This window comes from Agelaius phoeniceus, chromosome 1 (genome assembly GCF_051311805.1).
Source record: "Agelaius phoeniceus isolate bAgePho1 chromosome 1, bAgePho1.hap1, whole genome shotgun sequence".
Lineage (NCBI taxonomy): Eukaryota > Metazoa > Chordata > Aves > Passeriformes > Icteridae > Agelaius > Agelaius phoeniceus.
Window position 1 is genome coordinate 121,887,301 of NC_135265.1, and position 26,732 is coordinate 121,914,032.

General features: G+C 37.6%; 1 protein-coding gene across 1 annotated transcript; it reads right to left on the reverse strand.

Annotated features, from left to right (window-relative positions):
* Positions 1-899: 899 nt before the first annotated feature.
* LOC129120919 (ATPase family AAA domain-containing protein 2-like) lies at positions 900-26,364 on the reverse strand. The gene is made up of 18 exons (XM_077171196.1): positions 26,270-26,364; positions 16,314-16,415; positions 15,304-15,412; positions 15,008-15,123; positions 13,609-13,783; positions 12,902-12,990; positions 12,395-12,554; positions 11,108-11,198; positions 10,361-10,675; positions 9,664-9,769; positions 9,011-9,191; positions 6,016-6,151; positions 5,669-5,865; positions 4,306-4,450; positions 3,790-3,912; positions 2,805-3,095; positions 1,980-2,104; positions 900-905 (listed from the first exon to the last, which is right to left on the reverse strand). Exons 1-18 carry the CDS (start codon positions 26,362-26,364, stop codon positions 900-902), a joined length of 2,562 nt encoding a protein of 853 aa, XP_077027311.1.
* Positions 26,365-26,732: the final 368 nt, after the last annotated feature.

Below are 26,732 nucleotides of genomic sequence, written 5' to 3' on the forward strand. Positions count from 1 at the left end.
CTTATACTGTTAAATAGAAGTGGCACTTCAGAAAACTGATTGAGTATCTCAAAAGATTTAATTGGAGGAAGCAAATTAATATTCCACACATCAGAGAAAAAGCTTTCATTTCAGACAGGATTTTCTTACTCATCACTATATGACATCAGTGATCATAACTGTGATTCAACTGCTTCTAGAACAGTGGGGAATGACATGATCCACTTTGTCACTGAGGAGCTGCCTCAGGGAAGTCATGGTTGCATTTCATTAGAAATGCAATACAGGGCCCTAGAAAATGTGTTTTTACAAATAAGCCTACAGATCTCCCAGACAGGGCTGTACCAGATGGAAACAGAAGCATCCTTAGGTGCTTACCTCTACCCATTAGCTGAATCTGTACTGTGACTAACATGAGTCAGCTCCTACCCTTCAACTCAAGAGTGGATGAACTAGCAGAGCAGTCTGTAGGAAATTACCAATCTCTCACACAGTTCCTTGTGTTACCAAAGACCTGAATGTGGTAATCTGGGGAAAGCAACACTGACAAGCTAGCAGCAGCACTGCTGGGGCTGTTCAGTAGCTGTGTGTTGAGAGAGGCTGTACAGATGTAGCTGAAGAGTGCAGCCACACCAAATAAAAATATTACAGCCTCACACCTGCTTGCCTTCAGACTCAGCCTCCCTTACATCACCAATCACAAGATTTGAGTTCTACACCTAATATCGAGCAAATAAGTGAACACACATACAAAAGAAACCCCCAAGAAAATAAATAAAATCAACTAAACAAAAACCCCGTACAAAACCAAGCAGATCCATTTTGGAGGGGCTCTCTGCTACAAGCAGTGAGTTCCAGTGACACCCATGTTAAGGAAACAAGTCTTCTAAAAGATGCATTTCATGGCTGTAGCCCTCTCCTCACAGCTGAAACACATATGAGCAGAAACATCAGTAAGGGCTCTACTCTACCACTTCTCCATTCAGTAGGCAATAATTTCAGATTACATGCCATTAGCATCCTGATTCTAGAAGAAAACCGTGTAGCTTTTTTAAATATACAAGCAGCCATGAACAACACAAACCCCTGAAATTTGCTTCCTTTGGAAGCCATCTTGGAAAGTTAATTTAACCTCTATAGTTCAGATCAACACTTAAAAATGTGATAGAAATTATGCTGGTGACCCCTTTTACCAAAGGGGACTTTCTACCCTCACAAGGGAAACAACCTAGTAATACTCCCTTTCTCATCATGGCAGGTAAACAGCAGCTTCTTCTACTTTGACTGACCTCCAGAAATTCAACCTAGTAATTTCCTGAATTTTTCTTCTGACTATATCCCCTGAAGGGCAGGTCATTCTTCCACCCTCTCCAGTTCATGCAAAGGAACCTCTTTTTCCTCTCTGCAGCTAGGCCCATATTTGATCCTTTCCCTGACTATACCTTAGGATAACAACTTCTATCCTACAGGGGACTAGAAAAAACGTGTAACTGTATGCATGCAAAATTCTAACACTGAATTTTGAAAGCATTTGAGAAACGCAGATATTAGTATTTTATCCAGGATGATCTTTCGGTCAACCTTCTAATTTCAGGTTTAAAGTCACCACTGCTAAAAATCAAGGTCCTTTTCCAGGTCCTAATTAATGAAAGCATGCAAACAGCAAACCAAAATACCCATCTCCCCAGTCCATCATAAAAACTGCTAACCAACAGTAGTAGCAGGTTGACCGTGAGCTAACTTCAAACTTAACAAACACTTTTACATTGAAAATTAGGAAGAGAACAGTCTCCTGAAATTCAGTTCACCAAAACCAAAAGCAGCCATCAACACCACCTCTGGAACCAACAGTCATTACAGGCTGAATTATTTCACAAGCTATAGATCCCTCTCGTGAATTGTTTGAATTGGCATTGGTTAACAAGTGACTTGATTGACAACCATACAGGTAGCAAGAAAACATCCTACTTCAGTATCAACAAAATTGAAATTAGACTTACTCTGAGTTCAGAATAATCCACAGACACTCCCTGTGTGTGAAATTTCCTTGCTTCCCCACCACATACTTGCAGTTGCTCATCCAGTTGAGAATGTCCCACACAAGTTGCATGATGTACTTGTGAATCTGGAATTACACACATTTTTGAAATCAACATTTCTCTTTATCTGTAATACAGTATCAGTGAAGTATCCTGTACCTGGAAAAGACTAGCCCTCTGCAATAACGGAGACAGAATTGTTATCCATTTTTTTTACAGAGAAATGCTTGACTTCTATCTTTCTAGTGGTGCTCCATAAAAACTAGGAACTCAGACATGAAAAAAAGCACTAGAGAAAAAAGGCAGGGTAAAAGTAAGAAAAAATATTCATGCTGCCACTACAGCACTGAACAGTAAACCTGAAGCTGAAAAAAAACAGTCTAAAAAAGTAGTATTTTAGGTTAGGAAACACATCTACACATCTTACATTTCAAACAGTAAGACATAATTCTTCTATTCCACAGGGTTCTCCAGGTCCACACTGGTGTTTTAAGTACAGCAGTACAGTCAGGCTGCTTATTTCTGGGAAATACCTGTACAATTCAGTATCATTTGAAAAACAAACTATAGAATCAAAAAAAAAAAAACAGCCACTGTAAAAGACCATGGCTGTAGCCAACATAACTACAGGAGTAACATCATTATGCAAGGAACACTGTGTGTTGATTTGAGAGAGACACAAAAGAAGTAACAGAATGACATTCAAGAATGCTAAAACCTAATAAATAGTGTAACCCTCCTCAAGAACAAAAAGGAGCTAAATTAGCTGTTTGACCTTTCACTTACCACTTGAACCTGCATCTTCAGCAGTTCTGGCTATTTGGCAATCTGGCATTTCACTGTCCTCTCTTAGGTCTGAACATTCAGGAAACATGACACTCTTTTCTGCAGCAGGGGATTTAGCCACAAGGGTCACTCTCTCACTTTCATTTTCTGTCACATTTTTCTGTTGTCCTTGAAGTACATTTTCATGTTCTTCCATAGGACTGTCCTGGGAGGATACAAACTGAACATTCTCCCTCTTTACTGAGATACTTGAAGAGTCTTCCTTCATTTTGCATTTTCTTTTTGACTTATCTACAAAGAAATACCAAAGAAAGTAATCCAAAACATTCCCAAAGCAGTTCTTTCTTCAAAACACAGCAGCAGTATCTTGCAAGGAAAATAACCACAGGAGCTTCAGTACCATCTCCCTACATGTGTCTAGAGAAAAGGTTGCAAGTTAATGAGATCAGTTCTCTATTAGATATATTATAAGCAGGATAGGGAAAAACAATTTCATGTAACTGAAAACTAGCTGAATATTCAAAACAGACACAGACAATGTTTTGAACTTCAAGTTATAAGTGCCATTAAATGTCAGTTGGGACATCAAGGCCAGGCTCTTACAATGTCATGCAGCCAGTGCATTCAATTTCAGAACCATACTGAATAAATGACCTCAGGATTTACCCCACAATTTGAAGCAACATAATGAAAAATTCAATGCCTCTGTCATGAAGAACCAAGCATCACAGGAACCTGCTTTTAGGCCACAGGAACAGAGAAGGTAGCTGTGACTTTAGCACCTTCTCCGAGAAAGTCTGAATGAAATGCAACTTGCCATTAGAGCAGGAGGTACTGGTGTCCACAGGTGGGCATCTTCCATTTCTCATTACACTTTGGGTTTTCTCTCTTACACCCGCAGAAGATAAAAATTGGGTCTTGTGTGGCTTGTTACAAAGCATGAGACAAGTCTCTAAAATCCTGACTGTACCATCAAAAAACGTACCTCTTTCCTTACGAGATTCTTTAATTTTTTGGCAGCGTTGCTCAAAACCTTCATCCATTTCATTCCTCACTATGGAATATGCAGTATCACTCAAAGTACAAGCTTTATGCCTCAGGAGATGATCTGAAATTTTACAGCCAGAACTGAGCATTTTCTACCAGTCAATGAAACTCTTTATTTGGTTAATTAGAATGATTTTTTATTTTTATATATGCAGGTTCTGAAAGGTTATCACAGACTTTCAGCATAAAACCAGAGAAGTTATTATTTAAGAAAAAATACTTGTTACCAATGAACACATCTATCACTATTCCATACCCAAACAATATATCTAATACTAAAACATTTACAACCTGGCAAGAAATGCTCTCTGGGTTGTTTAAAATTGTCTAACGGGGTTCTTTAAAATTATCTGATACTATATCCATTGTGGGATTACTAAATTTCCACAGACAAAATCTATCAATTTATACATCTGAAATTTTTTCAAATTAGGGATAAAAAATACACCCATACCTGCAGGCCCTTTATTTGGTTTGTACTCTAAAGCATTGCTACAGATTAGATCTATGTCCTTTAGAAAATCTCTTGCAGTTAAGTATTGGTGCATGTCAATCTTGGAGAGAACTGTCAAGAGGTCCATGGGCTGTTTAATGGTGTCCTTGTTATTGGGTGCCTACAAATTAAATATGTATGCTCAGAGATTTAAGCTACAAAAATTAATGAAGTCAAATAAAGGACTTCATAAAAGACCCAAATATTTCTAACACCCTCAAAGATGCAGAAAATAACCAGCTTCTTGAAAATGGAAAAGGTATTTCAGGTGTCTTTGAAGAGACAGACCAGGAGAGAGGGAAAAAAGAAGCAGGGTGGTCAGAAGCATATGTGGAGCAGAGAGGGGAACTGGCAGGATGCATTTCACTTCCTTTCAGAAAATCTCAGCAGAGAAATCTTTCTCAGTAATGTCACCCTGGATTCTCTTTGTTGTTGGCAGCAAGAAAAAAACGGCAGAATTTGCACCTTTGAAGCATCTGTCCTATGCATCTACTCTAGAATGAGATAACTGGACTCAGAAATGTCAATTTCTTTACTCAGAGCTTAAAAGGAGCCTAATGACTGCTTTATATGATCTATATGTTTATAGGTTATTCATACCTTGGAAACTACAAGGAAAGAAAAAGACAAGTGAGTGGATGCTTAGGGGAATGGGACTTTGCTGAAATGCACAGCTATCTTAAAACTGCAACTGACTTTGAAGTACATGCCTCTGGCAGAGACTTATTCAATAAATTCAATGGGAAGTGTATGGGAGCAAGAAAAAACATGCAGCCCTTATGGCTGATTATGTACTGAGAAAAGCCCCAGATGAAACTGGAATAGTATCTGAAAATTTATTTGACAAACTGCTGCTTCTACTCCTGTTCTCTCAGAAACTATTTAATCAAAGAGCTTTAGACTTTATTAAAGCAACCCTTGAGGTACTTTTTATAAATATAAAGTGATCCCTCTACTTTTTAGTGCTGTAACATACCTATGTATCCAAACTTTTCCTTGGGCAAATTGTGTTGGCATTTGGTGTAACTGGCACTTGGACTAGACCATCCTTGTAGATCCCCTCTAACTGAAATATTCTAAAGTTTTAAAGACCTTTTAGAAAGAATATAGGGCTTTCAATGAATACTCAAATAATAAACATTTCAGAGTCTCAAGGAGTCAAGCAAAAGCAAAATTCACTTCTTTCTTCTTGGAAAATCAGAATAGTACGGTCCTAACATGAAAGATAAACCTTCCTAGAAAGAGCACAAGAACACCAAGAAACATAAACACAGAGGAATTATGAAAACACACTGTTATAATGGTATTATAAGTCAATACTAACCTCCTCTGAAACAATGGGCTTTGTAAATACTTTGAAACGTTTGTCAATGACAAGTCTTTGAGCAACATCTCTTAAGTAAATCCTGAGTTCACGCAACGTATCCTCTTCCTGCTCTTCCAACTGTCTTATTTCTTCCTCTGTCAGCTTTCGAGGTTTAGGTGGTGGTGCTACAGGCAGCACCTCTAAAGGCTGGCAAGCTTAATTGAATCAGAAAGTTGTAGTTAATTGATGGTACTCATATATAAGCACATGAAAAATGATTGATAGGAAATTATCACCCAAGCAAATACTTTATTAACTGTTAATCTAGAGTTAGCAAAGTTTTGTATGTAGAACATCCTCCTCACTTGTGTTGGTTTTTAATGCAGGAGGTTGAGCAGCTTGCTTCATAACTAAGTCCTCAAAAAAACGTCTTCTCTCAGCACAGGTCGGACGCGGGATTCTGAAAACTTCTTCATATTCATTATTAAACAATGCTTTTATCTAAGGCATGAAGAGAAAATACACTTCAGTTATACAAGGCCATGCAAACTTCTTATATTCTGTTCCAAAAAAATGAGTACCTCTCTGAATTAAACTGAATACTTATCTGGACAAGACTATAAATTAACAGTTATCTTTGTGGCCTTAAAAGACTAGGTTTTTTACAGCATGGCAATTTAAAGTGCCTTCTGTAAGGATCACATTCTAGATTTTAAGCTACATGAAGAAACTGGATCATAAACAACTGAGAAAGGGGTGACTGGGGATTCACCATCCCAAAGGCTGCTTATTTTCCATTTATGTGTCTTGCTGTCCTTTGGCTTGAATCTTTATGGCAAGCTACAGAGGGAAAATGGCAAGGCTCAGAGGACAAGTGCTGGCTTTTTGGTAAGGTGTTTGGGCTTTCTCTGATTTTATTTTTAATTAATTTAAATGAAGTGTCTCAATTTGAATACTTCCAAGTTGTATTCCATTCTTCTATTTCTACTACCAAAAGTCACGGAAGGGATTTCAATCCTTATTTTAGAAGCACTTATTAACAGTATGAAAACTTCTGTTACTGAAACAAAATAATCCAAGCAACACATTCACATTTTGAACACCTTCCTTTAATGGGCAGTCTCACATGTCTACAAGGCTGAGCATGTCTTCTTGAGGAATTTTGTTAAAGAATACACCTAAAAATTGATTTCCAAGTTGCTTAAACAGAAACTGAAACTTAGCTTTCTAATATGTTGATTTCTCACCTAGATGAAGGAAGTAATTATTTTTTTTAATAACTTACATTTGAAATTACATTCCATCAATAACAGTGCGACCTCTGTATTTTTTCAGCAAAAATACATCTGACTTTTCAGTAAAAATGTTTTCAGAAAAACAGTCTTTCTTTCCTAGCTACTTTTCAAGCACCACACTCTTCACTAAGGACACAGCTAACCAACTTGAAGCCACCAAAACCATTGTTGGAAGCAAGTCCATACATTTGTCTAATAATCTTGAGTATGTGAGAAGGGAGAAAAAGCTGGATCAAAGTCAATTTTTACTCAGAAAATACTAGGCAAATGCTTTCAGCACTGTTTTGTCTAAGCAAGTTTTAAGGGACTGGGTTTGAATGCTTGAGTAACAACTACAAATTTGCCTAAGGGTGGCATATAACTCTAATGCTTCAGGGAGTTATAAATTAACAAGAAATTGAGTAACAAAGGAAGAAAAGTATTGACTGAAATACCTCTTCTGGGAGATCTCTCAGTTGTACATTAGATGTTGCAAGGAATAAAACTGGAGTAAACCTTGGGATGTTCTGCAGTAGTGTTGTAAAAACAGATCTCAGTGTAGTTCCAATAGTGTCCCACCATGAAGGGATTTGTGGGACATATATGATACTGGGTGCTGATCTCTGAGCTTCTCGCATCAACTAGTAAAATGAAAGTTTTTTGGATAAAAAAAAGCTCCATCACGTACAACAGACTACTAAATAACTACATATCAGTCAAACTACCTTATAAATAAGAAGTATAAACACAAGATGTGAAGACAAATTGATAAATGACTCCTTAATAATCAGGTAAAATTTGCACTTTGACTCCAATATGGACATTTTTATGCAGACAGAAACAGACCTGAATCTCAGGCTGATTTCAAAACTACTTAGGTATAGAATAACTCAGAAGAGCCTAAGAACTCAGCCAATGTAGTGGTGTGCCTGAAAAAAACCCCAAAGCTAACCCTTTGGCAAGATGTACTTGCCTGGAGAAATCACTACGCAACTGCAGCTACACCATTTTCAGTTCAGAAGGGACACACACCCAATTCAGACAGAAGCACAGGCTGAACAAACAAAGGCCTATGTGAAAAGGTGAGGGCTAACACAGCACAAGATACCTGGCTATAATTCATAACTTCAAGCATATTTTATAAGAGGTGACCAGTCCTTAGACTGTCTGAAGAGCTAAATCACTCACTGCCTCTCATTACCAAAGGTGGGCTTTGGAAAAACACAAACCACTGCCTACAGATGGCACCTCAATCACAGAAGACAACATGCATTGACTGCATGAGGGAAGTGGAACAGTCCTTTCACACAACAAACTCCTCCATGCACCATTTCAGATTAACAATCTGAAAAAGACTTGGTCCTTCTATGTCACAAATAAGTATCCAGTCACACAATGTGTCTGTCCTAATTTGTACAGCTCTGAAATGCTGCTACTAGACATAAAAATATTTTAATACAGCGATGCCAAAAAACAAAGTGGATTTACTGCCCAAAAGTAAAAAAGCAAAACAGCACTAAATGCTTAGATTTCCTTTTCCTAGTTAATGAAAACTCCACACCATACAAATCTAAGTATTCCACGAATTTTAACACTTTTGCTGCATGTACTGCAGCATTAAAAGCTGCATATGTAAAAAAACCTCAAACAAACAAAAAAATTATTTGCCTCAAAACCTTGGCTGTGCTACAGACATAATTAAAAAAGAGGCTACAGAATGTGCGTTGACACGCTATCAGGTCGATGCAGAGCCATCTACTGGTAGCACAGACTCTTAAGAAGCAACAAAAACAACTTTCTAAATCCCATATGAGACCAGCAGGATTTCTTGCCACAGAGAAGGGCTTATTAGCAGCAATTCCCATCTTCCTGAGCTACTAGTAATATTCCCCCTGTTACATTTCAAATGGATAACATGGCTATGTAAAAAATCCTTATGTGGTGTCATTCCAGTAGAAAAGTGGATTTTCAGACAAAAGTAAACAAAACAGCACATTTAAATCAGGCTACTTATATTTACAATGACTTTTGCTTACTTCACTAGTTTATACACTAATGCTATGAGACCAACAAGAAAAAAAGCTACCTGTACACATGTTTCATCTGGTAATGTGCTAGCAAACAAAGTCGGTGTATCTAGTGTATAAATTGGAAACTTTTCCAGGGAATGCATTACTGCAGCTGCCAAATCAGAAGCTTGCCCAGATCCTGGCTCTTCAATTAGTAAGAAGCGTGGCCTGTAAGACGTTGGTTGGTCACGAGGATTTCTACAGCAATAAGTAGAAAACAAGTTTAAAAATGAGTGATGAATAGGAAAACAGACATTAAAGTTTTTTCCTATACACCTTGTTTGGAAATACTCTCCCTGTTCCACAAAATAATAAGCTGGTCCATGAACAGGAAAACTATCAAGGCCTACTTTCTCACAAACTGGTACTCTGCCTCTGCTAGAAATCCTGTCATTCCCCAGCACATCTGCTACTCTTTTGGCTGGGTTAAATAATAGCTCTTAAATCCCAGAGTGAGACTGTCCAGCGAAATACCCACACAACAGTTCAGTTTGATGGGTCAGGGCAAAGTACTCAGAACAGGAGTAACCAGCTGAACCTTCACACTTATGTCGGGCAAATACTGATCGCCCCACACACACTCTCAGCTCCTTCATCTAGCATCCCTCACACCAAACAGCTTACACACTCAGCTGTCTTAAAAACAGAGCCATAACAGGGACAAGCATACCTGCTGAAAGCGAGGAATTCTGCCTTCTTGTGATCACATGTTTTATGAGTCTGCTTCTCTTCAGAGATTGATGGTGATTCCTCATCACTATCAATCACATAATTTCCTAAAATAGGATTTAAAGAGAAGAGAGGGTTGTTTCCTGCATATTCCATCTCTGTCTTGCATTAATACACCTTCAAAATCAGTGCTGGAAAACACTTCTCTTGTATTTCATCATTTGAATGCTATTTCCTGAAGAGTTCATTCTACCACAAATCAAAGGAGAATGCACAAGTCTCTACAAAGCTGTCCTATGTCCCATGATTTGCATCAGGTATTATCTCTCTGTTGACAAAAACTTGTGAGTTTTTCTCCTTGTTTAGGAACAACTTATGTAGCTCCCAGACACTTGAAAACCATTTCTCCTGCCTTAAGCATTTATTTGAAAAGAGGTGCTAATAATTTAAAGCTTAGATTCCTCTCTGCAGGCAGTAAATGTGATGTTAGCTCCTGTCAGAAACAGGGTCCTCCAGCAGAGAATGTGTAGCTCTTGACTGCTTTTGCATGTCACTCACAGGTCCCACCCAGCATTGGGCACACACAAATTATAAAATTGTGCTGCTAGTACAGCTGAGTACATTTGTGTACATTGATTGCACAGATCACAAGCTTTTGCTCTGGCAGATTTTAAAACAAGTGGATGTAGATGTTCTACCTTGCTGTTGGTCCTTCTTTAGTGCAAGCTCAGCATGGGGAAATACTCTCTGCAAGGTTTGTAAAATCCTTTCCAGTGTGTCTTCTAACAGTGGCTTTGAAATAGCTGATAGTGCTTGCCCAGGGGAAGGCACAGCCCTCCGTGAAGCTGGAACAGTCTTCTGCATGGCCATGGAAAAATCATTTGCTTTTATTTTAATTGAATCCATGTTTATCTGCAGTCTCTGTCTGCTTTCGTACAGCTGAGGATAGCGATGCCGCAAAGCACAGAGACCAGTTTCAGCACATAAGGCTTTAATATCAGCACCACAGTATCCTAATAAACAAAACAGGAATCAAATGTTATGTCAATCTCAGACAAAACAGAATTCAAGGCCAGTACTTCTAAAGGGCAACACTGAAAGACTTTGTATGCAGCCAAAAATTACCAGGCTAAGAGACAATTTAAAGAGTTACTGCACCGCAGAAAAGTTCTGTTACATGCCTCACAGCCTAATATCCTGCACTTAGGCAGAAGCCTGCTCCTCAAAACTTTGTTCCTGGGAAAGATGTCACAAACCCATTCAATGTTCTGAGAGACAAAAAGAAAATTGAAAGGAGTGTCTAAATTTGTTCCCATGCCAAGTGCCTCCTCGCTGCCTCTCTCTGCCACAAGGTACAAGAGCTCTCGGTACAAGAGCTGCCTGCTACAAGCTCAGGTTCCCTAGGACTCAGGTCACATGTGGCAACCCACAGTTTTCAAGCTCACCAACACATTCTTCAGCCAGCTCTTCAAGTAAGTGGTCCGATGGTTTCGGCTTCCAGTCTCGTGTGTGAATTTTGAAAATTTCTTTTCTTGCCTGGAAACAGGTGCATTTCAGTTTGCCCTAAGTTTTCTCTTAAAAGAGCAATGACAGCACAAACCCACAGAATCCCTTATACCAATACAAATGCTTTTCTTATCTCCTAAACCTTTTAGTATTTTAAAGGTCAATTATTAATACACTGTCTGCTTCTTCAAGCAGGAAATTTAATAATTCTGAACTTGTTCCATTAAACTCTTGCTGGGGGCTGCAGTTAAGTAAAAGGCATTTACATGTACCATAAAAGTGAGTTTTCCCAAGTGTGAGACCTAATGATTCTGAAGAAAAATCATTGTAAAATCCTTATCTGCAAACAGAGGTATTTTCATCAAAGAAAATTCTCTCAAATTAAGTAAAATTTCATGAAACTTTTAGCACACAGATTAATTATGGCAGTTTTTTAGAACTCTATCACAGTGGAGAATCATGTATTAGATCTTTTTAATGGCACCTCATCTCCTCTTCCTGAGAGCAGATGAAAACTGGAGAAAAATATTTGTGCATTTCACTAGCTTTCAATCCAATAAGCCTATTTGTCCTTTTTCCAAGAAGTGATAAGAAATATCAGAGATAGCCAGTGAGAAAATACAAAAAGAGGTCTCCAGTTTTGCATGCTATCTCCCACCTTTCAATATTTTTATTTTACCCATTTTTATATTGCTTAACTATTGCCATTGAACTAGAAGCTTCCCAAGCCCTGCACCTGTGCAGTATCCTTCACATCTTTGTCCAAGTCCCTGTCAATAACTTCCAGTAAGATCCCAACATATTTAATTTGCTTTAGCATCAGCCTTGATCAAAGTTTTTGCTACCAAGGAGGCATTCTCTCACCCTTTCTTTTAATTTCGAGATGCTAGAGGGGTAGTTTAAAACTAATTAATATACCCATTCTTTCTTAAACATTTCAGTTACTATCAGCATCCCATTTTCTTCACCAGTCACAGAGAAACCAAAACTAAGTAGAGAATCAACTACTTGTTGAAATCACCCTAATCATATATATTCAGTGCCAGGTCTGCCCTGTACACTACAATGCAATTTCTCCAATATCCCTTTTTGTCTCCCTATAGCTTTGTTCAAACTGTACACTGCAGATGGAGACTTGCACTGCTGCACAATGCTGCCTTATTACAGCGATTTGTTATGAAGATGGACTTTGCCACAGAAGCACAAGGTTGATTTGAAGTTCTGACCTCTTTGTTTGGCAAACTGAAGCGGAATTCTCGTTCAAAGCGCCCTGGTCTCCGCAAAGCAGGATCTATAGAATCCAGTCTGTTGGTGGCTCCTATCACCACAATCTCTCCTCTGCTGGCTAAGCCATCCATAAGTGCCAGAAGTGTCCCCACAATAGAGCTAACAGAAAAATATGGTTTTCATTCACCAGCTTAGTGAATTTTCTTCAGTTACACATAACCTTGTCCAATGATCACTCAAAAAGGACAAGTTTTTACTGATGAGATGCTGTTTAGCAAAAGACTCATTTTAAGTCATAGTAAAATACAGGGAAGGTAACACAGACCTTTTGCTGATATCAAGCTCAGCAAACTGTTTTCAATTACTGTTTAAAAATCTCTGAGATTCATTTGCATGGAATTACTAATTTTCAGGAAAAATGAATGTGTCACTTGAAGTTAAATAAGCTGCCATCTTTTTTCCACAAAGATCAAGCAGCTTCTATGTAGATACAAAACATATCCTACCTATGAATTTGGTCTTGTTTATTGGACCGTACAGGAGCCAGAGCATCAATCTCGTCAAAGAAAATAATTGAAGGTCGCATCTGGTAGGCCTACAATGAAAACACAGGAATATTGAGATCAGGAAAACAGCCCTATTTGAAAGAGCAAATGCATGAAAAATATCATGGTTGGAAAGGCAACTAAATTATTCAGACTCTGTTAACTGAGCTAACAGAGTAAAGTGGCATGAGTAACAGAAGACAGCAGACTATATCAACTCAAGGAGACTGGGTGACAAGAAACAAACCACACCAGTAGTTTTTACATCTACTTGGCAACCACAAGAACAGAGACAGGACTTAGTTAAGTTACAGGCTCTGGAAGCACCCTCTGTAATCAGTTTAAATGACCCTGCTTTCAGCCTGCATCTCTTTCCCTCTGATCTTAAGCCACCACATCTTACTTCTTGAAACATTTTTGTGACTTTTTGGGAGGTTGTTGCATTAGTTGTTTTGGGGAAGAGGGGGATGGTAGTGGTGATGCTTTGCAGGATTTTCATATTTCCTTTACTAACCTTTCCCAATACATCTGAATATTTCAACCCCTAAAACGTCACTGAAAAAGGAAACAGTCGCAATCCCATTTCAGTGAAAGGAGCTGACAAAACATGTAGACCATAGAAATTTATTTCCAACTCAGACAGAACACATGCCAAATTTCAACCTTACCTCCTCAAACAATGTACGAAGCTGTCGTTCAGATTCTCCTATCCATTTACTCAGGCACTCAGCACCTTTTCTCATAAAAAAAGTCACTCTCATGTCACCTTGACTGCATTCATTAGCAAGTGCACGAGCAAGCAGTGTCTTTCCTGTCCCTGGTGGACCATAGAATAGACAGCCTCTGCAATTAAAAAATAAAATTTTAAAAAAGTCACATAAGAAAAAAACATCATGGAAAAGGACCTATTACAAACCCCCTCCTTAAAACACACAACTCTGCTCTCCTAAACAAAACACCTCATGGAGAAGATAGCAGTAACAGCTGAAGTATAAAAAAAGTCAAAAATGTTCCTGCACAATTCTCCAAGGCAGCAAAAAAATCAGTAAAGAGGATAATGAGGAAATACAAAACTTTGATAAAAGCTTGCAGCATCCTAAAAGAGCACTCTCAAAACTTCTGGCAATCCAGCAGGGGTGGCTGGAACCAAACAAGACCAAACTTCCAATGCAGAATCTGAGACTAGGCTAACTTAGGAATCATCAGTTCATTTTTCAATGATGCACTCCATTTTTTTTTTCAAATAAGTCAAGGTTTTACAGTAAAACATTTGATTCCCCTTTAAAAAGCTTTGAGTTACTGGAATTGGCTTCCCTTTGCTGGTGATAAAGGAAAAAGTTTAAAGCTGGAAGGATATTCTGCATTTCTGCATTTACATCAACTAGAAAAGCACTGCTGCTTCAAAAAAGAATTTCAATTAATGAAGAAGCAAAGCACAGAAATATTTTTCTTTTTATTTTGAAATACTTTTAAAGTTACTGAAGGCAAAGAATTTTAGGTCCTAGTTCAATGTGCCATGACAGAGTTTTGTTGACCAAGAATATATAAAGCTAACAGTTAAAGCACTGGTCTTTTTTTGTAACACAGAAGCCACTTAGCTCCATAAAAAGAGGACAGATTCTTATTTTAGCTCAAGTACAACAAACACTACAAGTTTCTAGTTGCATATCCAGTCAGTTGCAAAAGTGATACTTGAGAACTTGAAAAAAAAAAGAGTTGGTGGCAGAGACAAGTGGACTTTCACTAAACAAACATTTGACTTCGAGTAGAAAGTACTTCCTGCTTACAAACAAATCAAGTCTACTTCCATTTAGAGCTATAAAGAAAAAATCCCCAATTCTGCCTTTGAAAGGCAAGACACTTTGAAAGGATGGCATCACCATGCAGTAAATCTTTGGGCCAACATATATATTGGATTCTACCAATTTTTTTTTAATTACGTTTTACTACTATTGAAAAAAAATCAACTGCTGAGAATTTAGAAGCATGAAATGAATTGATGCCCCAGTTGAATTCTCCCGAAAATAGGTAAATTAGAACGTAAGAGTTTTAAACAGTGTCTGTTACCTTGGAGGTTCAATTTTCAATCTCTCAAAGATTTCAGGATAAAGCAATGGGAAAATGACCATCTCTTTTAAAGATGAAATGTGGTCAGAAAGACCACCCACGCCATCAAACTGCACCTGAAGATGAAGTCAACAGAACACATTTTATATGATAAAGAAAGCTGCAGCCTTGATAAGGTTCCATGAGAAGCTGGATTGCTTGAGAGAAAACTCAAGGGAGTTATAGATGGCCCATTACTGGAAGCTTTCATAAATACTGCAAATGTCTCACTGCCTCAATGAATCAAAAATACTTACTGAACCATCTATTTGCATTTGCTCCATGTCAGGCAGACTTCCTCCAGTTTTCATGGTATCCTTGTCAACTCCACTTGAGGCACACTTCTGAAAGCTGACCAGAAGAGATCTGATTTGAATTGAGGAAAAAAAGGTGCTTTCTAACTTACAAGGCAGATAGAATATTTTTTTATTTTCTAATGACAGCAAGTGAATGCAGAAGGCCTTATAAATCAGCATGAACTTCCTAAATAGGTAAATACTCATTCCAGTGTTTTACATTTAATGGCTATGAGTAGATAAAGGAAAATGGTCACTCCAGACATTAAACTGAGGTAATTATTTTAACAGTACCACTTATGAATATCCAAGCCAGTTAACACAGCACATATATGAATTCAAGCTTAGAACAATTATTCCATATGTGGAGACCATGGACTGACCTCGATTATTATGATGGAAGAATTCCTCCCCTTTCCAAACACACTGACATCTTTCAAATAGTTTTAGCTTTTACCTTCAAAAAGTTACAGCCCAGGAAAACACTTATTGCAGTGGGTGTTAACATTATAAAGGCTGCCCACAACTCCTGGGCTTTCCTGAGGACTTTGGAATGTGTATGCCAGAAGATACACATCTGAAAGACGTCAGCCTGAAAAGTCATCTGCTAGACTGTTATTAAATTAATATTCCTAGAACATTTGTTAAGTAACAAAATCTATTTCCCCTATTTTCTCTTATAGTGGTTTTTGCTTTGAAAAAACAACAGCAAAACACAGCAGCAATGAAGTTTTACATCAAGAAAATACATCAAAGTGTTTATCTGTACATTTCCTCCCATTCCTACCTGGAAATCAAATTTCTTATTAAAAGTCAATCCTAAAAATCCAGTTTAAGAGACTCCAATTACAGTTGTCAATACCAACAGGTATGACAATTTTGAAAAGGTACAAGAGGAAGATGGCAACACTTCATAGTTAGGCATATGCAAAGTCCCCCCAGGTGCAATCCTCCCTCCCCTATTCGCTAACTTCATTAACCTCCTTAAATTTCTCTTCTTCTTCTGTATTTCAAAATCCTCATCATCATCAGAAGAGGAAAAGGAATCACTGCTGAGGACTCCATATCTCTGTCTGCAAACATTCAAACAAGTAAAATATTAAAATGCACTCAAAGTAATACCAAAATTTAAGTGAATAATATCTCAGAGTTTACTTTGAAATAGACAAAATTTTCATATCATTGGAAATTTTATCTGATTTCAAAGTACATTATGTCATTTTCCTTGTGACAGCAATATTTGATTTTTCTTAGGAAGGTAAAATGTATCACTAGTGTGCAAAGAAATTTTTAATCAAGTTACTCCTTTTATCTCAGACACACAAATAGAGTTTCACTTAGCATTATGTAGCCACTCTGTGAAACATCAACATTTTAAACTTATTTAAAAACTTGACTTCAAAACCCCTTCCTTCCATAATTGTCTGCTTTCAATGATACTAAACAAAGTGTTCCAAAGGGAAGGCACTCTCTGTGCTCTGTTTGAATGATCTGACACCCCTTTGTCATTACTACTGCAATTCATAAATTGGATTTTCATTTAATATTTTTCTGTTTTAAGGATAGTTTCATACAGAAACATGAACTGATTCCAAAGAGACATCAGAATCAGCGTTTGACTGATTTAAAAATAATCCATTAAAACTTCCATGCAGGCTCTCCCTCTAACTAAGTTGTCTTTGGTTTTAAGAAAATAACTTTCATCTCTCAAGATTAGATAGTCTAAGGTTTTCAGAGGGAGATTCTGCTTCATTTACACAACAAATTAATTTCAAATACACAATCTCAGCCATAACCCTCATCATCACCTTATCAATGACCATAAATACTGCATTTTCAAATAAGATCTGATGTCTTGTAAAAAGACATCAGATCTTTTTACTGCCACTGTCAGTGTTTGCTTTCTTTATGCTGTTAGACTACCACAGTAATAATAATTATCTTATTTGCCACCAGTCCAAAACCCCTTGAAAGCATTATTTAGTCACGTGACAGCACTATTGAGACAGAAAAACTATCACCTTTTGTTCCCTTTGCATGAATCTCTCTCTGAAACAGATGAAGATTGGACTGAAGAATCTGTGTCACATCTTCTAGGTGCTGTTGAAAGCAAAGAATTTAGAATAATGTCACAATCAAGTTTAAGATAAAGCAGGATAGTCAAAGAGGCAGAAAACAGGATGTGTATCACCCATCTCTAAGTTCAGGGGAAGTTTCAAGGCAGGCAGGGGTTAATCAATGCACAATAGAAGTGAAAAAACACACACCTGATTTTTAATGAGAACTTGAGTAAGAATATAAAGTCTCTTTAATTACTATTCTTTCAAGGCTAGATAGGTCATATTTTTTACTGGAAAACAATAAAGATCCCAAAAAGTAAAAATGAATAGCATGTACACAGGATACAGACATTTTAGAAAAGGTACTGGCAGAATGAAGGTAAGAAATTTAAAGTTGAGTGTGTGCATGTATTTCCATTTAAAAAATCTTGCTTCCATGCAAGAAATTAGCTCTTCAGAAAAACTGTGCCTAAAACCTACTTTCCAATGTATCTTGATAGCACTCAACAAAGCAAAGCTTTTTTCTTCTTGCTTCACTTCCTTATGATGAAATTACTGAACACAACATTAAACTCTTTAAGTACTGTTGCAAATAATGATATATTCAAAATGCCCTACACTACAGGTACTCCCTCCTGTCCACAGCCTTTTATCATGCACTTGTTTTGGAAAAACACTGAAACTTTTTTTGTCTGAATACCTATGAGCTCTTTACCAGTACAGCCCTAGAATCTGTGGCTATGGCTGTAATGTCAAGAGCAACACAGATTTTTTAATAGATGAAAAAATCTCAGTAATTCAGTCCCTCTCAATTGCTTAAGAAAAAGCTTTTGGCTAGGGCATAGTCAAGGAAATTTAGAACAGAAGTAGCTTACAATGCTACCTGGATTGTCAGTTGTTTCTTTACCAGTTGTTTCCATATGTAGACTTTCCTAATTAAAAGAAACAGGAAAAATTACACAAACATGCAGAAAACCTGTGAGCATATCTGGTGCCTTTATAGTATCAATCTCAAGGCACTCCATACATGCAAAAGATTAAATTAACACACAGCAAGAGGAAATAGGAACATCACTCAGGAACCCAGGATTAATAACAAGGATTTCTACTCTAAAATAGGGTTTAGTAGATGTGAAACTTGAACACTTGGCCAGACACAAAACTGGCTGTATCAATAAGTCACAGGTTAATTATCCAAGAGTGTGGTAAAACTCAGGACAAAGCAATTCTTAGCAGAAAAAAAAAATATACTGGCATTTGAGAGATGATTTAGAAAGTACTATGGTAAATTCTGGTTGAAACAAACTGCAAAGGAATTCATATCTGACCAAAACTAACTATGAAATCAGGCTATGGATATATTTAGAAAACAAAGTTCTGGCATTCAAGCAGACAGTAGACTACTTTGATTTTACAGAGCAAAACCAAGACAAGGAAGTAATATTGATCAGTGTCTATAAATTTTAACATGAGTTCTGCTTGGGACAGGGGACGACTTGAGCTTGCAGGCAAGAACAAACTGGCACAAGAACAAATACAGATAAAGCAGGTACCAGGAAATTCACTTTTTAGTAAGATTTGAATGAAACCCCAAGCCCTGAGACAGCTATTTGTAAAAAGCTGGGGTTTTATTTATCCATTCAAAATTATAAGGCAATTCAGCAAGCATAGTATATTATATGTTTCAGCATATCACTACTCTTTCTTGTCTTCTGAAAAAGGTATTTCCTCCACCTTAGAACATAGCTGTGGCATGACTGTAATAGTAAGATGTTAAATTATAATTAGAGAAGATAAATAAAATATTAGTTTAGATTACACTAAGCTTTGGAAAAAGTTTTTGGCTAAATTAAAATTAAAGTAAGCAATTCCTTTACATGAAATGCCATTCATATAGAAAAATAGTAAACTATTTTGGTATCTGCTTTTGTGTAGTGGAACACCCACAGTCTCCCTTTCTTTGCTGTCTAGGTGTCTTTTCCACATCACCCCTTTTTTTTGCAAGATTGCCTCTGCAGTACTAAGATACAGAGTTGACATGTAAGAGCAAAGACAGGTGAGCACAAAAAAAACTCCACTGAAAACAACACAAGTAGTTAGCACGATATTTTAATATAGTCTGCACAAAGCAAGAGTCATCAACACTTCACCAAGTTTTTCAACACTACTTAAAAAATAGGTAAAATGTTCAGTTTTTTATAGAGAGCATTTGCAAACATAAATTGTTTTCAGTTAATTTTCCCCTCTTGCTGAACACAGTACAAAAAGAATATAATTTAGTAGGAAAAAAAGAATTCTGAAGATCATACGAAGATAACAAAAAGAAATTATGGCAGTTTTTCACAGCACTTAAGTTGCTCAGCATGATAGCATTAAGTGAATTTTAGTTCACAGCCATCCTCAGACAACAGGTTGCTTAGTCTTCTTTCACTGGAATTAAGGTCTCATGCTGATTTTCCATGAATATACACTAGAAAAAATAATATGTCCCTGCTGATATACTTTGAAAACCTTTCAGAAAACAATGTCAATTTGGGCTTCAATTTGGGCAAAGAGAATTAAGTCACAGACACACAAGCAGAAATGTAGGACTGCTTCACTTTGCCTGTATCCAACTTTCTGCCATTTCTTAACAAGACACTATTTGCAAGCATGAAAGAAAAGTTAATTAAACATGAAGCCAATTCTGGTGCCAAGAAGATTAAATTTAGAGGGCAAGGTAACATCTACTGAAAGTCTAGGCATGAAGTGGTCATTTCAGTTCACAAGAAACCAGCCCACATATAAAAGATGCTCTGATGTGAAGATCTCTATAATACTGGCAATCCCAAAAGGAAGGCACTGGTGGCCAATTTAACCATTGACTGTGTCCAAAATCTTTACACACAAAGCACCTGACAAATACATCCTCCTGTGTGTGCACAGTCTGTGAATAGTAAACCTTAAGAGAAGCCACAAGCAGGAGACACTACCTGACCAAGTGCAGTGGAACGTTTATGGAATGTTTGTCAGGTTGCTTGGCAGTGCCCCCCCAAAGTTCCAAGCTTGATCATGCCCAACCCCCAAGTCCCTGGTGGGATTTTACTGTGGCTGGCACCTGATGCCCAACACTTGGCAATCACAGAATCATAGAAGGGCCTGGGTAAGAAGGGACCTTTAGTGACCATCTAGTTCAACACCCCTGCCAAGGACAGGGACACCTCCCACTAGGCCAGGTTGCTCCCAGCCCCATTCAGCCTGGCCTTAACACTTCCACACAGGTTCTCTGGACAACCTTGCCACCCTCACAATAAAGATTTACCATATACATAGTGGCATGTAGGGAGGTCTCAGCCCAACTGATGCATGCATTTACCACTTGCTGCCAGGAATAAAAACATCTTCTTCTGCCATCAAAAGAAAGTCCCTAGCCAATAGTATGCACAGCACAAAGGCTTGCTAGTAAGGCTCATTTTAGTAGCTCTGCATGATGAAAAAAACCCAGCTTACTTCATTCTAGGATTGCAAAACAAAAGAAACTGATTTATAGGGGTGTGAAACTTTGTCAAAGTCTACAGATTCAACAGACCTCTAAATCCTCTAATCCCAATTTTCTTCCTCCTTTACGCACCCAGTATTACAGAAAATATAATGTAAAGATGTTTTGATAGAATTATATTCTATATATAATAGAATTGACCTTGGGTTGAAGCAAGGTGCCCACCAAGCCACCAAGCCCTGGGTGACAGGACAGAGAAAATAAGATGGGGAACAACTAGTAGCTTGAGATAAGGCCATTTACCAAAGCAAAGAAAGAAAAGCTGAAGTTTGTGCAGCTCAGCAGTAGCCAAAGCACAGGTGTGTTATCAGTACTTTCCAGCTACCAACACAGAGCACAGCACTGCGAGGGCTGCTCTGGGAAAATGAACTCTATCTCAGCCAGACCCAATACAGATTACTTTCCATAAACACAAATGAATTTGCATTAATTCTGCTAGTAGCTTTTAATTATTTATTGATTAGTTTCATATTAAATGTTCCATTATTTTTCAAAGGATTTTTTTCTTCTGTTCTGTGGTTTTCTTTTGGTAAAGCAGTCAACACATATGGAGTTAGCATGATGGATAACTACAAGTGATTTTTAAAAATAGGACTGATAATAATTTCTTTATTTAAGCTGTGATTTTAAGGAGATAAAGGAAAAAAAAAGGTAATGCAGACAAACGCACAAATATTGTGATAGGAAACAAAAAAAACAAAGTTAGGGAGGTTACATGTCAAACTGGGACAGTACAATATTAAAAAAAAATCCACATTTTATCTTTATTTGTTGTGTGGTTGAACTTATAAAATATGCAAGTATGAATTAAAAGAATTATTAAGTCACAGGTAAAAAATGAATTAAAAATTTAAATTAATGTCTGATGTATTCTAGAACTAGAACAGTCACATTTCTATATAGTATTTTCTGAGGCATGTTCAAGTGGGAAAGCAGCTGAAACCCACCAGTGCCACTGAAACAAGCTGCAATATTAAAATATTGAATTGCCCTAGCCTACAGTCATTAATATTAGTTAAAATATTGAATTCTGTTCTTCACAATTAGTGTTTGAAAATCTGGAATGATCCAGCAACAATAAGAAATCATTATAAATTTAATTCTGTATTTGCTTCTTTGTGATTTCACATTCAAAAAAAACTCATGCAAAAGAAAGGTCACATTGAGAGAACATCAGTGACTCATCCAGGAGATCAGAAACATCTGAGATTGCTTTTATAATGTTAATTCATCTCAGCTGTATGAATACATTTTCAGGTCATCTAATGAGAGGGATTTTTTCAGAAGATCCTCATATCACTTAGATCTGGCAATAAGTGAACAATTTGTGTTGAAGAAGATGCTAAATGTGAGGTAGCCAATCCCTCATTTGCTGTAGAAGAGTAATTTGATATAGTGAATAAGATAACATTTGCAGAACAGTTGTCAGATTACTCAAACTCTGGAAGTTTGAGTACTGCCCAGAGACATTCAAACTTCTCTCTCTATATAAAATCCAAGACCATACTGGAATAATTTAAATCATAATTTTAAAAAATTGTCATTAATTCTATTTTCCTCATTTTCTATACTCTATTTTAAATCCTCCCAGCTTGGGTTGTGGAATCTTAAGATCTCATTGTTGTAATTTAACATTTCATAGACTTTAGATCATAGAGGAATTGCAGCTATCCAGTCAGAAGTAAAGCTTTAGGATACGTGCTCTTCATCTAAACCAAACTGACTGAGAGAACTCATCCTTCTTTCCTTTTAGTACTCTTGGAACTTGATTCTAGAGGACTATAGGCAGTCTATAGTTATGAATTTCTATGAAATACCAGGTCCAAGGCATCCAAAGTCAGTGAATAATTCTGGCTATACTTCCTTTGTTTCCATCTAAAACATGGCATGAATGGATACACGAATGCACTTTATTTCATATTACATTTTATTGGGACTTTCTCGTTCCCTCATATGTTGAAACTGCTAAATCTCTAAATTCAAAGTTTGTATCTTTACCAGATAGATACATGTTCCAATTACCCAAACATACCCTGACAAATGTATCCACTAGATATTCAAAAGTTCATGGAATTAGTGTATAAACAAGATATAAGAAATTACACATCCAATTGAGCAACTTCCCCTGATACTTGCTTTTTCTAACCATCTGGTCTACACAATATTTTTGCCACATACACTTTTTGTTCCCTATAAATTTCACTTTTATTTCTATATTAAAATATGGGTTTAAATAAATTATTTTATAAATATTAGTTGAAAATCTGTGGCATTCCAGGCACCACCTGCATTTATAAATCCCTGGTTGGTGCTTTGGTCACCGTAAAATCCTTCCTTCCTTTTATTACTCAGTAGAATTCAATTCTTAAAATATTACTGCTGGAAAAGTTCATTGTGATTTTTTTAAATTTAAATAGCAAGAGAAATTTTTTTTTTCCATAGCAATATTGAACGAAATTAGAGATTGATTCTTGTCTTGCTTTCAGCAGGATCCAATCTCCAGCTCAGCATCTCACTTGCACAGACTTTACTCCCTACAGCATTCTAAATGTTCTAAATTTTAATTCAAATTTTCATTCTGTGTGCATTACCACCTGTGAGAAAAGGCACTTTCTTCATGCACTTCTTTTCATTTGTGTTAAGTCAAATCTCCTTAAATGTTCAGTTTAACATTCAGTTGGTTCCCAGCTTATAGAAGGGTACCTATCATTTGGGCAGCTATGAATAAAGTCTTTATCCATCATTCTGATCCCTATTTTTACATACATCGGTGCATTGAGTATTCTAGCAAGAACTTTTCCCACCCATCCAGCAAACCAGAGCACCACTATGCAAAGGAGATGTTAGGCTGGGGCCATCTACTGGTTGAATTGTTGAGCTTTTGTTGACAAATTTGAAAAACTACTTTACACATGTAATTCTATTGCAGTTATAAAAATAACAGCATATATTAATATATTAATCACCTAAGTATGTGATGTTTCTTGTGCAATGGTTCTTTGCTTTTAAGATTAAATACTGTATGGAGTTAATATGGACCATTTATCAAAAGAAAAAATCATTTATTTGGCTTTCATAAACAAAATAAAAATGGGGGGAAAGGGGCCTCCTACTTCCCAATAACACCTAAAACAAAATAAAGAATAAGGTAACCAAAAAGAAATTGAAGAATAAAGTGTAAGATTTCATCATGAATTTGTGTGTGTTGTTCTAAAATAGCTAACATGCTAAAATGTACAGTTTTTTTGGGGATTAAAATAGATCTGTCAATTTTATGATGTACCTTAAAGATTCTTATTAAAAATAAATTCAAAGAAAAAAAATTAGCAAATTAAGAGAAGACCAAAGCCTTTTAAACTGGAAGTTCTAATAAATGAGCAACTACAAACCAAGAATAATCAAGATTGATTGAGTCTGGAGACCAAACTATATTTACATAATTATGCTGTTAAGTATGTATTTACTCATTTATTACATGATAATAGTGGTAGTTATTTGTGTTGTAATTTAGTCTTATTTCTTATTTTAACTGTCTTCAGGAGCAAGAGAGAGCATTTTACAGATTGTTCAAGTTTAGGTGAGACTCCTTGCACTTATTAAATTGCTATGCATATACATTAATGTATCCACAGAGACAAAAATATATACATATTAACTCCCTATGCTAATGCCTATACTTTTATAAATATATATTTATACATGTATATAGGTATGCAATACATGTACATTCATTTATATCTATATATACATATGCACACATGCATGCACACCTGTATATCACATGTAACTTGTGCCTTTTATACTCTCAGTTAAACAAAATCCTCTGTTGGCTCTTAGTTATACTGGGATTAAACACTATTCACATCTGCCCTAAGCAGATCCATCAGCAGGAGAGATTTCTAACAGGGGCTCTAAGCACCTTGTAATTTTATCAAGAAATGCAAAGTGCAATTTCATATGTATAAAAGGCAGATAAACAGTAAGACTTCCCAGCATAAAGAGGAAAGTGTAAACATGTTGCAGGTTTGGAGACGAGACTACAGGAGCTAAATCTGGGAAGAAAAACATTGCCACCATCACAGACAGAACTGGTAGAAACACCTGCAAGAGAAAGAAAAAACTGGTTTAGGAATTAAACTGAACAACTGTGGTTTTCCACCTCATTCATAAGAATAAAAACATGTTTTCTGCCACACTAGAGTATCTTTTCTCATGCTGCTGCAAGCTCACCCAGCACAAGAGTCATTTGACCTCAAAATACCTACAAGATAGGTATATTTTCTAAAGTACTTCAGGCTCCCTCTACTGTCAAGGGGAAGAGATTGGCCTGGAATAGTACCTGAAATCCATTTGTCAACATATTAGGGACTCCTCAAGGACACTCAGGGCTGGGTGTTGTGCTGGTTTTGGCTGGGCCAGAGTTAATTTTCTTCACAGTTGCTTGGTGAAGAGCTGTGTTTTGGATTTGTGTTGAACACAGAGGTGATAACAAAGATGATTTTGCTAGTACTGAGCAGAGCTTACACCCAGCAAACTGGTCCTGCTGTTGTTTATCAGGTAATTTGATCCACCTTCCTGTCAGTTTTTACTACAAAACTTATAAAACGTCTACTCAATTAAACTTTAATGCATAATAATCTCATTTTTTATGTCCACCTGGTTTGTGACAAACACTAAGAATTTTCATTCCTGGCATTATCAGCATTAAGAAGTTGTCACAATCTCTTCCAAAGTGCAAACCTAAGTCTTGCACTCTATTAATACAGCTGTCCAAATAGAAGATTCTTTTAAGTTAAATTATGTGTCTTCTTGTCTCTTTGACCTCAACGTATCTCCACATAGCAAGATTGCTGTGGGTGCAATTTAGTGTGAGCACAGGAGTCAAAGGAGTTAAAGGCCCATCAGCTGATATCTCCTGCTCTCTGATACCGCCCTGCTCCTCCCTGGACTGAAATAAAGCTCAAATTAAAGCCTTTCACCAGACCTACCAGAACATCACTTTACCCTCCACCACATCTGAGAGGAAAACTGTTCTGCCCTTCAGCACTTGCCCTGAATTCAGCCCTTTGCAGACTACCTTCTTCCTCCCTGGGTTTACATTTTAACACGTACAAACAGTTGCCTTCTCAGATAAACACCCTCCAACTAATACCGTCGCTCTCCACATACCATCCAGGGCTTCGTTGCCAAGTCGAAGCTCCCACTTTTCAGTTTTTCCAGGCTCTGGTATGTACCCCCTCCCTCCCTTCCACAGCCTCCTCTCTCCAGAGCCCATACGAAGATGCACTAAGCGAAGCCCTTGGGATCACACACGCAAGAAAATACCCACGTTTCGCCTTTGGCTCTCCCATAAAGCGCGGGACACGGCGGCTCTGAGAGCCACCGCTCCACACAGGACACAGCAGGACACACAGCGCTCCACATGGTACAGGGCGGCTGTCAGAGCCAGCGCTCCACATGGGACAGGGCAGCTCTGAGAGCCACCGCTCCACACAGGACAGCGATCCACATGGGACACGGCAGCTCTGAGAGCCACCGCTCCACATAGGACAGGGCGGCTCTCAGAGCCCAGCTCCACACGGGACAGCACTCCCCCACTCCGCCACCAAAGGGCACTTGTGAATCAAAACAAGCGCGCTGCGACGACGACCCGGGCCGTGAGGGGCGGCCACGCTGATTGGTTGTGGCTCGGCGAACAGGGCGGGGCCGGGCCGAAAGACTTTTCTGATTGGATGCAGAGCGGGGCGGTACGATCGCTCTGATTGGCTGTGACGCGGCGAAGCTCGGGGTTG

Bases quoted from the DNA above. Each gene is read 5' to 3' on its own strand.
- LOC129120919 (XM_077171196.1), bottom strand. From the start codon at position 26,364: ATGTGGAGCGCTGTGTGTCCTGCTGTGTCCTGTGTGGAGCGGTGGCTC. The intron at 3,913-4,305 runs GTATGGGTGTAT...GTAAAATTTCAG, and splicing joins ACCAAATAAAGGGCCTGCAG to ATCATCTCCTGAGGCATAAA. The intron at 3,096-3,789 runs GTACGTTTTTTG...ATTTCTTTGTAG, and splicing joins AGAATCTCGTAAGGAAAGAG to ATAAGTCAAAAAGAAAATGC.